The sequence below is a fragment of the Podarcis vaucheri genome (genome assembly GCF_965113315.1).
Source record: "Podarcis vaucheri genome assembly, chromosome: 9".
NCBI lineage: Eukaryota > Metazoa > Chordata > Lepidosauria > Squamata > Lacertidae > Podarcis > Podarcis vaucheri.
This window is the reverse complement of record NC_138767.1, coordinates 19,511,115-19,527,639: the sequence shown is the minus strand read 5'-3', so window position 1 is coordinate 19,527,639 and position 16,525 is coordinate 19,511,115. Positions and strand designations below refer to the sequence as shown.

At 40.2% G+C, this 16,525-nt stretch overlaps 1 protein-coding gene across 5 annotated transcripts in view; it reads right to left on the bottom strand.

Annotated features, from left to right (window-relative positions):
* PDLIM5 (PDZ and LIM domain 5) overlaps positions 1–16,525 on the bottom strand; it is a 123,104-nt gene that overhangs the window by 71,141 nt on the left and 35,438 nt on the right. For all 5 annotated transcript variants that reach the window (XM_082236379.1, XM_082236378.1, XM_082236380.1 and 2 more), the window contains one exon: positions 12,714–12,865. In XM_082236379.1, coding sequence (XP_082092505.1) covers positions 12,714–12,865 — 152 coding nt within the window. The remainder of the gene's footprint in view (positions 1–12,713; positions 12,866–16,525) is intronic.

Genomic DNA, 16,525 nt, shown 5'->3' with positions numbered 1-16,525 from the left:
AGCGTATGTAACCCGAGGTACCACTGTACTTCAATCAGACATCATCATACCTATTAGGATTTAGTATTTTAGGTGTGAAGCGCTATTTCTCTCCCAAACTTTAGAATACTAGAAGCAAATACTTGTGCAATTTCATAGGTAGTTTTTTGCACTTTTTATCCACCCATTTCCTAACTCCTTTGATTGCAGGAAAAAGGGGAGGATCAGTAAAATTATGTTTCACATTCCCATATCCAAGCTAGGATACCTTATTTCTCTCTCCCTCCCTTCCCTGGCTTCCTAGAGTTTCTTACAGATCAGCCTGATAGCTCAGATCCTGAACAGGACCTTGGTGCTTACAAAGTGGAGGTGTGGAACCTGTGGTTTTTGCAGATGTTCCTGGGCTGTAGCCATCCCTAACACAAAGCCAAAGAAACTACTAAGAGATTTGGCAAATGGCCAGAGATTAAACCCTGATGGAGCTTTTCTGTTATAATTTGAAGTCCATGTAGCAAAAGTTGCTTCCCATGGGTCATTCGGGAAATATTTTCTTGGTACAAAGTTTGCTAGAGATATTAACACCTCCAACCCACTTGGAAATTTCTATGGGGTATTACACCATCCAGACTATGCAATGACTGAATATGCTACTTGCACCGCTAAGCCAAACAACGAAAATATGGATTACAAACATCCAAATTTGAGAAGTGCTCTCACATTTTCAGGGGCATGATAGCTCTTTTGACTGCAACTAATTCTCTTCCATTTTCAGACATGTTCCTAGCCTAGTTAGCATGTCTCTCGTAAAGGTTATGTTACCAAGTCCATGGAAATGTGCCAGCACATTCCCTCAGGCAGAAAGCATGAGGAAACCTATCTGAAGATGCCTCCGTCATACCTTCCTTTATTATCCCTGCCAGCTACTGTGCACTTATACACTGGACCTGTAACTACCGTATGGCTCTCCTTAAAAATGAACGCACTCAGACACCACAGTTCTATACATGCTTACTCAGAAGTTAAGTGCCATTCAGTTGAGCTTATTCCCTAGTAAGTATTTTTAAACTGGGAATTGTGTGCAGTTTAAAATAAAGAGCTTGTTCACAATACAGCACATTTAGCTGTTAATCCACTTTCTTCCCATTCAAATGAGACCCAGGTACAGTGGTACCTCGGGTTGAGTGCTTAATTCATTCTGGAGGTCCGTACTTAACCTGAAACTGTTCTTAACCTGAAGCACCACTTTAGCTAATGGGGTCTCCTGCTGCTGCCGCACCGCCAGAGCCCAATTTCTGTTCTCATCCTGAAGCAAATTTCTTAACCCGAGGTACTATTTCTGGGTTAGCGGAGTCTGTAACCTGAAGCGTATGTAACCTGAAGCGTATGTAACCTGAGGTACCACTGTACTGTAGGCTACACCCACAAGTATTTGAGTTTGTATGTGTGGAGCAACTTCAGTTTTCCTCACTCATACCAGAAATGTTCCCTTTTGTGTTTACCACCACTTTCCAAATTTGGTGAATCTGCTGATTAAGTGCTGTACCAACAGGGCATGCACCTATTGTTGTTGTTATACTATTATTAATAATAATGTAACACTTTCTCCCCCTGACAGTTTACAGATAAAAACAAGAAATGCTGAGGGTTCCCACGGCACTTGTCATTTCTGACTCCACCATCTTAGCCGCTAGTCCATCAATAAATTGCTCTTAAGCTTGTGAAATTTCCTAAAATCTTCTAGGCTGTATTTTCCACACTAGAACCCCATCTTGGATTGGGTCACAGGAAAAATCTGGACTCCCGCTGTTACACTCACACCAAAATAAATAAAAAATAAAAAAATGGTGTAAGGGTTTACATATCCTTCAAGTGTTCCAATTTTTCTGGGACATTCCGGAATTACAGAAGTCATTGCAACTTCTGATTTGGTCCTGGAATGTTTCGTCCCCCCCCCCCAGTGCTGCTGCTGTTGAGCTTGGGAAGGAAGATGAGCTTGTGGTGCAGCCAGCGCTGGCACTCACTGCAATGCTGCTGACTCAAGTGGCAGCGCCACATACAAAAATACACACCCCAATTTTCATCAGAGTAATGTTGGGGGGTATGAGCTTCTACTGGAAACTGTATTCCGAGGCAAGTATGTATTCAAGTGTGTATTCAATGCAATCATCAACTAAAAGAAAAATATTTCATTAGGATCACAGTATATTATTTTACAGCTTGACAAGGAGCCTTCAGTTTAAGTGCAGTGTTTTGCATGGTACTAAGCAGCTATTTTTAAGAAGAGAGTACCAACAAGACTAAATGTCACCAGGGATTACACCACCACCCAAAGCATTTGTATTATTTTAAGAAGTTAAGATAAATGCTGGCCAAACTGGCATTGTTTCCCTTTGTCATCTTCTCCCTATCCCAACAGGCAGAGCTTAAAATAAATGTACAAGGGCAATAGTGCTACGTTCTAAATTCTGTTTGGCAAATCCCAACGATGGCTGAATGCTGTGCGAAAGGAGCTATGCATTAGGTAGACCGTCTGACTCATCTTTCCCAAGTGGGAGCAAAGGGGTGGAGAGAATGGGGAGCAGCAGACCTGGTATGATTTAACACATTTGCACACACCACTGCTATTCCATTGCTATCTACACAATGTGATCCATGGTAAGCAGGCTTCCTTCCCTTCCCAAACATGCTCACAAAATCTTTCCACCCGTAGTTAGTAATATAAGCTGCGCATGCAGGCCTCTGGATTGTTGGAAATGTACCTAGTAGAAGAAGCACATGAAGTTTGGCTGAAGGAGTGAAGAGAATTTTCTCGAGTAACAGCAAAAGGTCTAATTTAGACTGTGTGCTTTTAGGACCAAGGCATTAAAAATGTTTAAACTGTGCCATTCTTAAAATTGGTGTTTTTGTTTTTTTTAAATTTAATAAAATTTGTATACAGGTTAAGTGCAAAATAAAACCTTTGGGTGATTTATAAACTCTTGTTCCTCCTCATAGGTGATTTCTATACAATCCATTCCGGGGGGCTGGGGATATCTATCTGTCTGCAACAGACTGAACAAGTAAGTAAACATCACTTAACTAGTGCAATCTGGATGAAGTAGGTTAAAACATGTGAAGAAAGGAGTAGTTTTCTGTAAATTCTTTAAGACAAGATTGAAGATATGGCCAACCCAAGACTTTGGGAACATGGAGAGTAACCAGTAAAAAGATCTTTGTCTATGCCATAGTAAATTTTTATTTTCTGTGATGACAACACATTTTTAATGATTCACCATGGAAGAAGTATCAGTGTTGTTATTTAAGTGTGTGTGTGCGCGTGTGTGTGTCCCACTTGATTGTAATAAAACCTCAAAGTGGCTTGCAAAAACAAAATAGAACAAGCGGTAACACAAAAATTTAATACACATGGGCTGCATTTGAATGCTAAGTTGTTTTTTTAAACCATGGTTTGTTGAAAGAAAGTAGGATGTGTTTCACAGAGAGCAAAATAACGGTGGTTTGTTTCACCTAATGTTGATTTTATTTTCTAAGATACTCTTACCTGATACCTCTGTAGTTATGCAAGTTTCTGAGGCAGTGTGCAACAAAACAAAACAAAAACCCGTGAACAGTGAGTTCTGATGTAACTAGAAACCATGGTTATCACAAGCCAAAATTTGTAAGTCAACTTCAAACCATTGTTTCATACTCTGGTTGACTAGACATAAACAAACTATAGTTAATTGTCCAGAGTAAGTTAAAAAAAACCACAACCACTGCTAAGGTAAACAAACCATGGTTCAGCATTACATGTGAATCAGGCTATGTTGTCCAAGACATCCCAATTACTGGTTACAAGTTAAGAAAATATCACAACATTCCATTTTAAAACTTGTGGCACAAAGACCACATGTAGCACTGCATATTTTGGAGAGCTTCAGAAGTGGTTTTGCAAGACGTTTACCTCAGACTTTTCTCTAACCTTTAGTAACTAATTTCAAAAAGCAGCCTTTTATCAAAAGCCTGATGACAAAAGCTCACCTTTAGAATGTAATCCAGTAAGAATTCCAGTTCCCTGAGGTAAGAACGACAGAGCTTGCCAGGCAAGAGGGAGGAGCGGTAACTAATGAATGCCAGCCTCACCAATTAGTCTGTACAAAGAGGCATGTACATTCTAGCACAGACTTTACCTTAACTAAATCAGTTCGACACAGTACAATATATTTCAGAAGGTTGTAGCAATTAGGTTGTAGCAACAAATAGTTTTTCTTTTAAAAGATGGTTTCACCATTCTAGATAGCTATGCAGAGGCCCATTGAATGCCCCGAGAATACCCAATCCTGCAGTACTGTTGATGTTACGGAGGTGTGGACCTGATCTGTAATCTGGGTGCAGTAGCATTAGGATAATTATGTCTGTGCAAAGCATTCCCTCCCGCAAAAAAAAAATTAAAAAAACCAAAACAAAAAACGCTGTACAGAGCATATGAAATAAGTATACAGTTTATACAGTTCCTCAGCTATTTTGAAGGCCTAAACTCTGAGGAGGCATCCATTGCACCAGAAGTTCAACGACATCACCTGGGAAAGGGATGTGTGCAGACACCCATGTGTGCATTGCAGTATGTGCCAGGTTTCTTTCCTGCAAGTTAAGTAGATTTAGATATTTACACAGCTGGTATAATTTCTGCTATTTCAGTTTTTACTAATAATTCAGCTTGGGTGTCTCCCCCACCCCCATCCCAAATATTGGATTTCTATTATGCATTTGTTAGGGGAGGAGATGAAGTAAACTAGAATTACAGCACTGTGCAACATCTGAAACTCTTAAGATAAGCCTTCAAGTACATGAGGTTCCACAATGAAGGACAGTGTAAAATGGGGGTGGGGGAGAAGAGGAAGGAAGGGAACAGGCTAGACCAGCGATACACACACACCCCTTCAGCTGCTATGGCTCTTTTGAAAATTGCATTCCAGATGACTGAACGTCAATCATCAAGGAAATAAAGGCAGCTACTGTATTAGGATGTCAGGTGAATCAAGTCTTTACGTCATTGCTGCAAGTCTGGTGGCTAAATACGGGAACAGAGTCGCTTTGGAATGGCTAATCCTGCATTCCACAGCTAACTGGAGAAGAGATGCTTTCGCTTCATAATAGGAAGTAGTCTTGCCTGCCTGTGAAAGAGAATTGGAACATTGCTGTCATGGGTCAGCAGTTTCACTTCTATGGGACTTAACAAGGATGTTACATATTGAGAGGTTTGTTTGTTTTTTGAAGGGGGAAGCCATTTGGCATTTCAGAAATAAGAATGCTTTGTGCTGTCATTTGGTGCACTTAGCAAGTTAATCATTGGGTAGTAACTGGATGGCTCAATGGCAATCACTAAATATACAAAGTATCTCGGGTATTGTCTGGGATGCAAAATGTTCTCATTTCAAAGGTTTTTATGAGAAATTCACAAACATAAAAAAGTTGGGAGTTTTGGAAGAGCTGGGGATTAGGATTAGGGGTCTGCCTTATTAAAGGTAGAGAATGAAGGATTTGACATCCCATGGTAAATGAGATAGTGGTTGTTGGTATATGCACATCAATTTTCAAAATCTAAACACCAGATATGATTACTGTACTAACAAAGGAGAGCCATGGGGCTCAAAACAAGTGTTAGTTCTACATGGAGTAAACCCACTGAAATTGATAGCCAGGGCTAACTTTGAGCCATTAATTTCAATGGCTCTACCCTGAGTAAAACTTAGTTGGATACAACCCTGCATTTTGGATGTTGCAAAATAGGCTAATCTTTGTTACAGATAAAGTTTATAAATGCAAAGGCACAACAGCTTTTACAACATGTTGGCAAGTGCCCTACAAGACTGCTGTGAAATGTTATTACCATTCTGTTATGATGAATTCCACATTGCTTCCACCTGATAGTTTTGCATATCCTGTCAAAATAGCTGACTTTTTCACCTCCCTTCCAGCTTTCAGCATTCCATCTCTATCCAACACGATTGCTTTTGAACTTCACTACGGGGCTTAGCTGTGTCAAATTCATTTTACTTGCAGGATGCTTTGAGGTTTTTAAAACTGTGAGCACAGGGCAAAGTGCTGTCTGCCGAGGGTTAAACATAGCTGGAATCAAGAATTCTGCCCCTTGTGTTTATTTAAAGTTTTAGGAATTCCGAAGTATAGCAAATTCCACAAAATTGCATTCATCTGGGAAACTAATTCACATCAACTTTTGCCAGCCCCTCAAGGGAAATGTAGTACCTGACAGTATACTCACTGGCATTAAAAAGAGAGAGAGACAGGAGGAAATAGCCAGTTAGTTAATACTGTGCTCATCGTGCAACTAGCATTTTAAACCAAATCAGGCAGAATAAAAATAGAAAAATAACTCAATGAGTTCTGACGTAAATAAATCCTATTCCTGAACCAAAACCAGAATCAAAACCCTAAGCTATTAACTTTATAGACTATTTAAGGCAAAAGAGATCAACTACTAGGAACTCTAGCAACTTATCATATCATGAGCCTAAGTACTTCAAAGCGAGTGACATCAAGGAGGCTTGCTTCCAAATGCAGGATTAAAGCATCCCTTCATCTGGCTAGTCAAGAAATTTAAACGGGGCAATTGCTACTATCTGCATTTTAGATAGCCAAAATTCCTTTGCATGACTGTATTCTGGGGTACACCCTCCAAACACATATATGTCAAGGCCCAACATGATCCTAGTGTCATAGAATCAGCCACAATGAAAAACCATTGTGTTAAATTACAACCCTTCTGCAGAAGTGAAACTTCACAATACCATTCTTTTTAACATGCCATAAATTTTATTGGCACACAGTCTCCTACAGATAGTTTATGTTGTTGCGGTCTACAATTTGAGTAGATACAGGAATTCATTAAGAAAGAAGTGGGAGAAACGTACAGCGAATACTACATATCATTTTACTGATATCTTTTAAGTTAATGAAGCTGGAAAGAAGAAGCAGAAAACAGAAGTCCTAAATGTAATAAAGAGGAACAGCTCCTCTCTGAAAGCAGAAAACAAAGTGTAGAGGAGAAAACAAGAGGAATTTGTCCTTTAAATAAGAGGTCATTGATTCACCCTTCTAATTTCCCCTGAAAGTGTTTGAGCATCTCTTGAACTTTTGGGAAGGGGGTAGTTTATGAATAGCCATTTAGCAGTTCATAAATGGAAATGACAAAAAATGTCAGCCGCAATCTTATCAGTGTAGCTCCTCCCACTCTTAGCTTCTTTTAAAGATTACCTTTCTGAGAACACTCTCCCGCCCCCCTTCTTGATAACATGGAAGAGACACAAAGCTAGACATCATCATCATCATAGTTACATCTCCAATAGCTTCATTCCCCCAAATACATACATGTTTGTCCCCACCCTATGCACAGTTTAGATTAATATTTTTAGCGGAGCAGGCATACTATACGGTTTACACAGAAGAAATGATTGATGAAGACTGGAATAACCAGGTACTTAGGATTGCATGCACATAATTGTGCTTAATATTGAGACTATGGTTTGTAAGGAAAGGGGAAAAAACACAAGGAGGATTGCTATAGGAAATATGAGAAGGATCACTATGGTGAGAAGCTGCCCTATAGGCTCTTCTCCAAATTAACGCTAAAACAAAAGATGCCAAGTACATTCCACACAAATTAGTGTAATGGAACACTGATGCTCTTTTTTGTTTATAAAGACAACCAAATTTTCAGTGGGAGTTGGGGAGAGAAGGGAAATAGTTTGAACTGTGGTTGGTGGGTCTGCGTAACCCTTTTCCCATGGCTACTATTGCTTTGCTCAAATTTCTCCAGTACCAAAATGTTTGTTTTTTAAAAGAAGCTTTCAATTGGCATTCTGTTTCACATTACGTACAAGAAAGAGATGGGTACATGGAAAGGGGGGTGGGGAGTGACTTACATAACTGCAGCACTCTATATACTTTCTATTACAGGTCTCTCCAGAAGAAAAGTTGTAAAATATCATCCCCATTCAACTCAACTGGAAATAGATGTACCTTTTAATACATTTATTTTCAGTAGCTTATAAAATAATTTATCCAAGTGTGTGTTAAATGACTTGGAGTTGAAGTCTGTCCAAAAAATTGCATCTGGTTTCCATCCGTTCTCATGGGAAACAAGTCTGTACTTCAACTGAAAAAGGAAAAAAATCAAATACCAGGGAGCAAAATAATAATAATAATCCTACAAAGCCATTGGGGAAGTTAGGGTACTGTGAAAGATGGTTATAGACATGCTCACAACCTTAAATAGATTTCATGTGCCTGATGAGAACAAACTAAACCATAAACAAAGCAAATTATTTAGCAGAAAGTGTTCACAAGAACACTCCCTGTGCCAGTTTCCTACTTCACTGCATCCCTGATTTTTCAGTTCCACTCTTATCTTATCAACCTGATGTGAGAAGGCTTCAGGATTGGGAATATGTCATTGCTGTGTTCTGTTCAAAACATGGTACACTCTTGATGCTAATAAAGATAGTACCAGTAGCTGCAGCAGCTGCTGAAAACATTGTCAACATCCCCCTTCACTTTTAGAGTACCATTCTAACAGTTCAAAGTGTTAAAAAGAAAGAGGATGGAACTTGTGCATTTTAACAGGCAACTGCTGGAATATATCTGACAGAGGGAGCAGTTTAGGAATGTTCACACCAATTCACGCCTTTAATGAAAGTGCTGTCTACTGTTATTTCGGCATAAACCGAAATCTCTGGCATACACTGCAGTCATTTACCTGTTTTCTAGTAACAGCATAACAGAAGCTGCCTTGAAACTGTATGCTTATTAAAGGGGTCTACACATGATGCGGGTGGCGCTGTGGGTTAAACCACAGAGCCTAGGGCTTGTTGATCAGAAGGTCGGCAGTTCGAATCCCCGCGACAGGGTGAGCGCCCGTTGTTCAGTCCCTGCTCCTGCCAACCTAGCAGTTCGAAAGCATGTCAAGGTGCAAGTAGATAAATAGGTACCACTCCGGCGGGAAGGTAAACGACGCTTCTGTGCGCTGCTCCAGTTCACCAGAAGCAGCTTAAGTCATGCTGGCCACATGACCCGGAAGCTGTCTGTGGACAAAACGCAGGCTCCCTTGGCCAGTAAAGTGAGATGAGCGCCGCAACCCCAAAATCGTCCGCGACTGGACGTAACGGTCAGGGGTCCCTTTACCTTTACACATGATAAAGAGGAAACAATGCTGTGTGCACAGCCCTGCTTTCAAAGTCTGGAGCCCCCAAAGTCATTGATGGAACCAAGAGCAGAAACCTACATGCATAGAGATGCTTCATGCAGGGCCCCAGTTTACCTAGAGCTTTACACCTAAAGGCTTCCTATTTGGGGACATCCACATGCATGGTGTCAACATTGGGACATTGGTTCAGTGACAAGATCAGGGCAAGGGCAAGCTTCTTCTTCAACACATGAGGTCTCATTCATAACATATGAAGTGAGCTACAGACTAGACTTCCACAGCTCTTGCTATACAGCAGACATGGTGGCCAAATGCAGTGTCCCCAGGCATCTATCTGGATACAGCATATCCTGGAACCCTAAGTATCCTTTCTACTAACCATTTCCAGGGGTTAGTTTATTACAGCAAATATATTAGTCTTGTGGCACCCTAAGGACTGAAAAAATTGTTACAGTGTAGGCTTTCATGGACTACAGACTATTTCATAAGATGCAAAAAGTGTAATCCTAAACTGACAGATTTATATGCACATGGGTGTAGATAAATATATGTACAATAAGTGGAGGAAAGAGGGAAATGAAATGAAGACGACTGAGACAATTCAGGCTTGAATGAATATAAAAGAATTTCAATGCCAGGGAGAAGAGTTGGCAGAAGAAGATTGGAAAAAATTTAAGGACTATTTACAAAAATATTGTAAAATTAAGGAATGTTGAATGATGCTGGATTGAAATTAAGTGGTTTCAAGCTGTAAATATTGTAGCAGGAACCCCCCACCCCAATCATTCTGTTTGCACAAACTTCACACACACTCACACTCACACACTACATACGCCACATTTCTGTTATAAATTCATAGAAAATCAACCATACATCGGATTTGCACTGTTCCATTTTTATTTTACTCCATATGACAAGGACTATCAAAGGGGGGGGCTTGGTTCTGGTCAGCCATAATCCCTTCACCATCCCAGCACATCCACAGGAGCCCTGCCCAGTTGCTATGTCAACCCTGATAATCCCAGACAGAAGACAATCAAAATCACAAAGAACCTGCATATGGTAGTGGATTCAGCATGGACTGAAACAAAGGACAATAATCAGATCTTCCCTCTGGGGGGCAGGAAACTGCAAACTCCCCTTTGTCGCCTGGAAGTGACTCATGGGGAGGGGGAAAGGAGGAACCAGCCAGGTGACAGGACACTCAGGTTACCACCACAACTCCTCCCTCAACCCCTCCTTTCTGTAATGTATGCATGATGTCAACTCCTTCTGTAATGTATGCATGATGTCAACCCCTCCTTTCTGTAATGTATGCATGGTGTTTCTGGGGGTGGGCTTGACCTGGAGGAGGGAAATTTCAAAAGTTTTTATAAGGTCTTGCAGACCATCTTTCGGGGTCTTTCCTCTCTCTTGCAAGTGAGGAGAACACCCTGTTGCAACAGTTTAATAAAGGCCAAGCCTACAGGCTGCTGTTTTGCTCCAAGTTATCCTGGTTGGTGTCTTTGTTTTTGTCCAAGGGAGCCCTCAGATTTTTCCGGTAACAATATGATAAAACGACTTTCTTTTTGTAAGTAAGAACTTAAAGCTATAATAATCTAAGATGTTGAGATAAGGATTTGCTGTACAAATAGTTCAAACTGGGTATACAAAGAAGGGGGGGTATGAGGAGGTCGGGGGAATAAGTTATAAGAAAATAAGGTGTGAAATTTAAGTGTTTTTAATATTTTTATGTTTGTTTTTTCTTTTGTTTGCAAAAAATTGGAAACTTTAATAAATATCTTTTTTAAAAAAAGAATTTCAATGACCATTCACAAAGCAGTGTTGCCAATAACACGAACTTCCTGACAAAGAACAGCAATTCACTCATCTGATTAAGTGGGTTCCAGCACTCAAAACCTTGCACCATAGTAAAATTTGAGGTGCCACAAAACTTTTGTTGCTTCTGCTAGTAGCCATGGCAGTAGGAAAATATGTGATAGGCATTGGTACTGAGACAACACTGTCTAATGTTTCCGGGATCCAAAGAGGATTAGAAACAGATGGAGAATATGGGACTGGAAACTGGCACAAACCCACAAGACAGCATTCCCCCTTAAACAATGCTAAGATACCAAGTCTGGTACCAAAGGACAATTTATTTGATCTTTGCTCGCCTAATCCTGTGATAAGCTGACTTTGCCTCCAGCTGTCAGGTAGCAGACACTAGTGACTCATATCCTGTATGGAAGCTGAAACACTAACTCATTCACTATCGGAATAACTCAGTGGAAAGCTCCAAGGATCTTCCAATTTAGGTACCAAATAAAGGCTAAAAACCAGGGTTGCTGCCACATTCCACTCCCCATATTGCCCTATTACTGCTCCACACACTTCCTTCCCCACCCTCAAACTCTGATGAGGAAATCATTCTTGCAAATCTGTCATACGCAAAAACACGTGCACATATAAAAACAAAAGCAAAACAACATAAAAAACATCAGTAATTCAACTTGTATAATATCAATTTCAAATCCAAAGCAGATAACCAGCTGGGATAGCCATCTTCACTGAGAAGCCACAAGGATTCTCAGTGAAGATGGCTATCCCAGCTGGTTATAAAGGCTCAACAAACACCTAAAAGATAACAAAGATAGTGGTTGTCTGATACAAAAAGGAAGGTCCCACCACATTCAAGGTCCATTTCAGGAGGATGCTCTCTCCTGCAGAACAAATAAACTGCAGTGACAAGTACCGGATGCTATTTTAGTTTAATATAAACCCTGCCTGAATGATGCACTCTAAAATCTAATTTCCAGGTGTACAGGATGAGCTATAGTCAACTCAGTGATGAAGAGGGGAGATGCTCTCAGGTTTCTATTTTTTAGGTACTGTTCATATTCCAAGGCTGAAGCTTCCTTACTGAGAACTGATCCTAGGCTGAGCTCCAAGTTAAAACTCTGGTTTTATATCACCACTATCATTCCTCCCTAAACCAAATCATTGGATGGAAACACACACAGAGGACACTGACACTTACAAGCAATAGGTAATGCAATCAAACGTTTTTGTCAGGTCTCATACTTGGACACAGAAGCAGATTTAGATTTTGGGGGAGGGGTAGTGGTTTTGATAATGATAGTTCATTCTCTATAGGTTCAGAGTATACTAGTTCATTGCCTTTAGGACATAAAAACAAAGACAAGATACAAGGTTTCAAAGGAAGTATAAGGAGGAAAGGTTACAAATATCACTAAGTTAGGTGAAATTTTAGCTCTGTATTAGCAAGCTAAAAGCTCAGGAGATATTTATCTACAGGGTGATCTGACAGGTTTTTTGTCATACAGATACACCCAACCATTTTAGTAAAATAATAATAATAAATTAATGATGCCCCTTCAAGCTACATAACTCAATTACATCGCAAAACATCAAAGGATGCTACCAGGCAAAGGTTGATATACATGCATTCCAACATACAAAAAGAACAATGTGTGGGTTTTCCTTAGAAGTAAGAGTTATTACATTTTTTTTTTTAAAAAAAAGCATTTACCTTTGCAGATTCATAGTCAGTTTGCCTGAACAGGTCTTGATCTTGTTTTGTGCTTCCAGGTGAGTCATGCCATCGGCACTTATCCCATCGATACTGAGAACAACGTCACCTATTCCCACGTTTGCATTAGCCGCTTTGCCTCCATCACTCAACTGCAAGGTAACAAATGCAAAGATAGAAGTATTAGTTTTTTTAGAAAATTACCACCCAAGAGCATGACCCCAAGAGTTAATCAGAGTTTGTGAAGTTTCTAAGTGGTCATTCAAAAACCAAATGTTACAAACGTTCTTACAATAAGAATTCATTGTAAGGATCAAGTCACGCGATCCCAGCAGGGCATGGTGGCCTCTAGAAAAGAGCATTCAGTCCGTACTTTAAAGTCCAGCTCCAACAGTAATTGATGGAGGGGAAGGATTATTTGATTATTTGACCACTGGCAATGTTCACTTAAGTTTTACACAAATTAGCTTCCTGTATGTCAGTAAATAATTGGGTCATGTTGTGCTACAACCATACAATGATCAGTACAGAACACTAACAAGTCATAGAATTATAGAATTGTAGTGTTGGAATGGACTGTGAGGGTCATCTAGACCAACACCCTACAATACAGGAAATTTTTGCCCAACGTGGGACTCATACCTGCGACCCTGAGATCAAGAATCTCATGCTCTACAACTATACTGTGTGTAGTACTCAGCATAGGTTCTCTCATGGCAGCAATGTGCTGGCAGGACTGTGTGATTCAAAAGCAAACCCACTCCTCATCTTGAGGACCATGCCTCCAAGTGCAACTTCAGTACTATGGACCTAGAGTTGTTAGCAAATAGATCTAGGGAAATCGACATCACCAGTCCACATGAAATTGGGAATGGGAAGCCATCCATAAAGTTGTCAGCGGAGAACAGATTAGAGAGGGCCTTGTGAATACACACCCAACTCCCTGGACCAATTAGGAAACATGCCTGCACATGCCCAGGGCAGGTCAATCACCTTCACTGAAACCAGTAGTGAAAACCAGAAACTTCTTGCATCTCTTTAGAGAGGTCACTCTCATGTTGTGAGCATTGCATCTAGAACTGTAGATCCTTTTTCATTCAACGTGACAAGGTTATTCATGAGTTATAAGTGAAGAAGTAGCACTACAAAATGACATACAAAACTGAAAGTGAGATAAGTGGATCCAGAAACTCGATCAAAGCTGCCGCCATCATCAGCACAAAGTATGGGTGTGCATGCATGATCTCTGCATTGATTATGTAAATGGAAGCCCAAACAATATTCTAGGCAGTTCCAGGCAGCAGCCTTTGTACTCTATTATATTACATCAGGCATGGGAAATGATGCTTTCTGAGAATACAAGTGGGAGGCAACTAAAATAGGCCCAAAAACTCCTTATATCTAACAACGTAGGAGTTTAAGAAATGTTAATATGAAAGAAGTTCGTGGAAGGAAAGTTTCTTACCCACCTCTGTAGCTCCCTTTGTCCACCGAAAAGTTTCTTTGAAAAATTGGGAGTCTCTTGAAAAATGTAAGATGGTATTGGAAACAGCGTATAGGAGACTTTCCTTCCAGTGACCTACTTCAAGTTAACTTATCTTAGGATTCACGCCCAATTTTGTTTTCTGTGTGTGACTTAGTTGAGTAACACCTGTACTACTAAAAGCTGACTGATACAAATCAGCAAATGCTCAATTTAAAAAACACCTCTTTTAACAGACACCGAAATGTTGTTATGGTTGGCGCCTTGTGAGGGTGGGGATGCTAAAGGCTGAACAAACAGAAGAGAAGTCCTTCTCGGTGACCACCTCAAGATGTACAGGTGAAGGCAATGGAGCAACCAGGAGGGCATGCTCTGTAGAGCTCAATAATTACAGATCACATTTAAAAATGCAGATCTTGCAGTAATAATATGCTTCAAGAATCTGACTGCAAGGAAACAAATTTTAGTAGATCGTTGCAAATGCTATCAATTGATGTTGTGCAGAAAGGCTTCTGTCAGCAAAATAGGATGAGACCTAATTCTCAGTGATGCCCCTTCCCCTATGCATCCTCCTCCCCTCAATCTCCTCTGCATTAACCCCCCCCAAAAAAAAACCACATCTCTGGAGCAGATTTAGGGGCTGTGGGGACTGTGGGGGGGGGAGGGATTCACCAAAAATTGTCCCCTCCTTATTCCACTGTTTTCTGAGCAACAACCCAACATACAACCCTTTTTACTCTTTTATTTTGATCAAAATTCATTTTAAGGTATATACTGTATTGGTATTATTAGGCAGCAACAGCCAGAGAGAACCTCAACATTAAGTCAAAATCCATGCCCCTTAACTCTACTATTTAACATTTTAAAATTTAGATCAAATTAACCGGCAAGGGAAAAATCAGCATCTCTTGCTTGAAGAGAATGAAAATAGTTCAGTAATTATTCAGCAGCAAGTGAATGAATAGAACCACCACTGGGAACATGAATAAAATCTTAAAAGAATATAAAGATGGAAAGAGCAAGTTATCCTTTCCATTCAGCCTGCCAATGTAGGATTATTCCCTTCTGTATGTTCGCATATGCGTCTGTTCTGCCTAGTTTCAAGTGTCTCACAGCATGGAGCTTCCATACCTTTCTCTAATAATTTATGGCACTGCTGTACTGCTACATAGACCTCACTGTTGATAAATTAATTACCCCTGCCCCATTCACATAAAGAGCATTCGGTCTTGGAGGGGAGAAATTTCCATTGCTCGCATTTCCAACCATTACTTCCCAGCTATTAACCATAACTCAACTCACAAATGATAAATCAGTCTCACTTTTGGGTTTCTGCTCTTGCCAATTCCTTTCAAATATAGCAATGCTAAATGAAAATGTTAATCTCTGTCATTTGATTTCTTCTATTCAGCCTTGCGAATAAATGCCGTTTCTCTTAATTATTTTATGACTGCATTTTTGTGCACACATGAACAAACTTCTTTAAGAGTTTAAGCTGCTGTGAGCAAGTAGAAATGTCCCTACAGTGCAAAAGAGGAACACGCTTCCCTTGTATATCATACAGACACTTTCTGTATTGTCTTTCAGGCACCAATTGAAGTTGTCCCTCTTTCAACAAACCCTCTGAGTAGATAATTTTTATCCCAGTTGGTAATAGTATTGAATTTGAATTGATTTAATAAGTGTGTTGTTTCAACACACACACACACACACACACACACACAGCAGTACACACACACACACATTCCTACATGCAATCACTTTAGTAGTTTTTATATGTGCAATTATTCTGTGCATGTTTTCCTTGTAGAGTTTTGGAAGTTTCATAAATGAAACAAACAAACGAACTGATTTGTGCAAGAAACCTGAACATGGCCATTCTCCATATTGCTGCTCACATCTAAATGCCTTTAACCACATGCACTGCTCCATCCATATCCATTAGTGCCCACAGAGGCAGCACCATCACACTAATGTTATGTGGGAATGAGCCAGTTCATACAAGTGCATTGCAGCCTTACAACCAGCAAACACACCCTGCATTAATCACATGAGGTACTCCTCTTCTTATTTCCTGAGAAACTTTCCAATAGCACCTCTCTCATAATACAGCAGAAGGGTGGAGTTGTCGCTATGCCTTGTCATAACACTTAATCAGCTCTATTCGCAGGAATCTCCCCACACATATATTCTGTCATGCAATGACTCCCAGGTCTAAGCTTGGACTCTATCAGAAAAAAAAGCTCTTTCAGCTTTTGGGGATACTTGCTAGAAGCTGACCCATGCCACACTTTTTTCTCTGTGTCGCCCGTCCTGTTCCATGGGACTA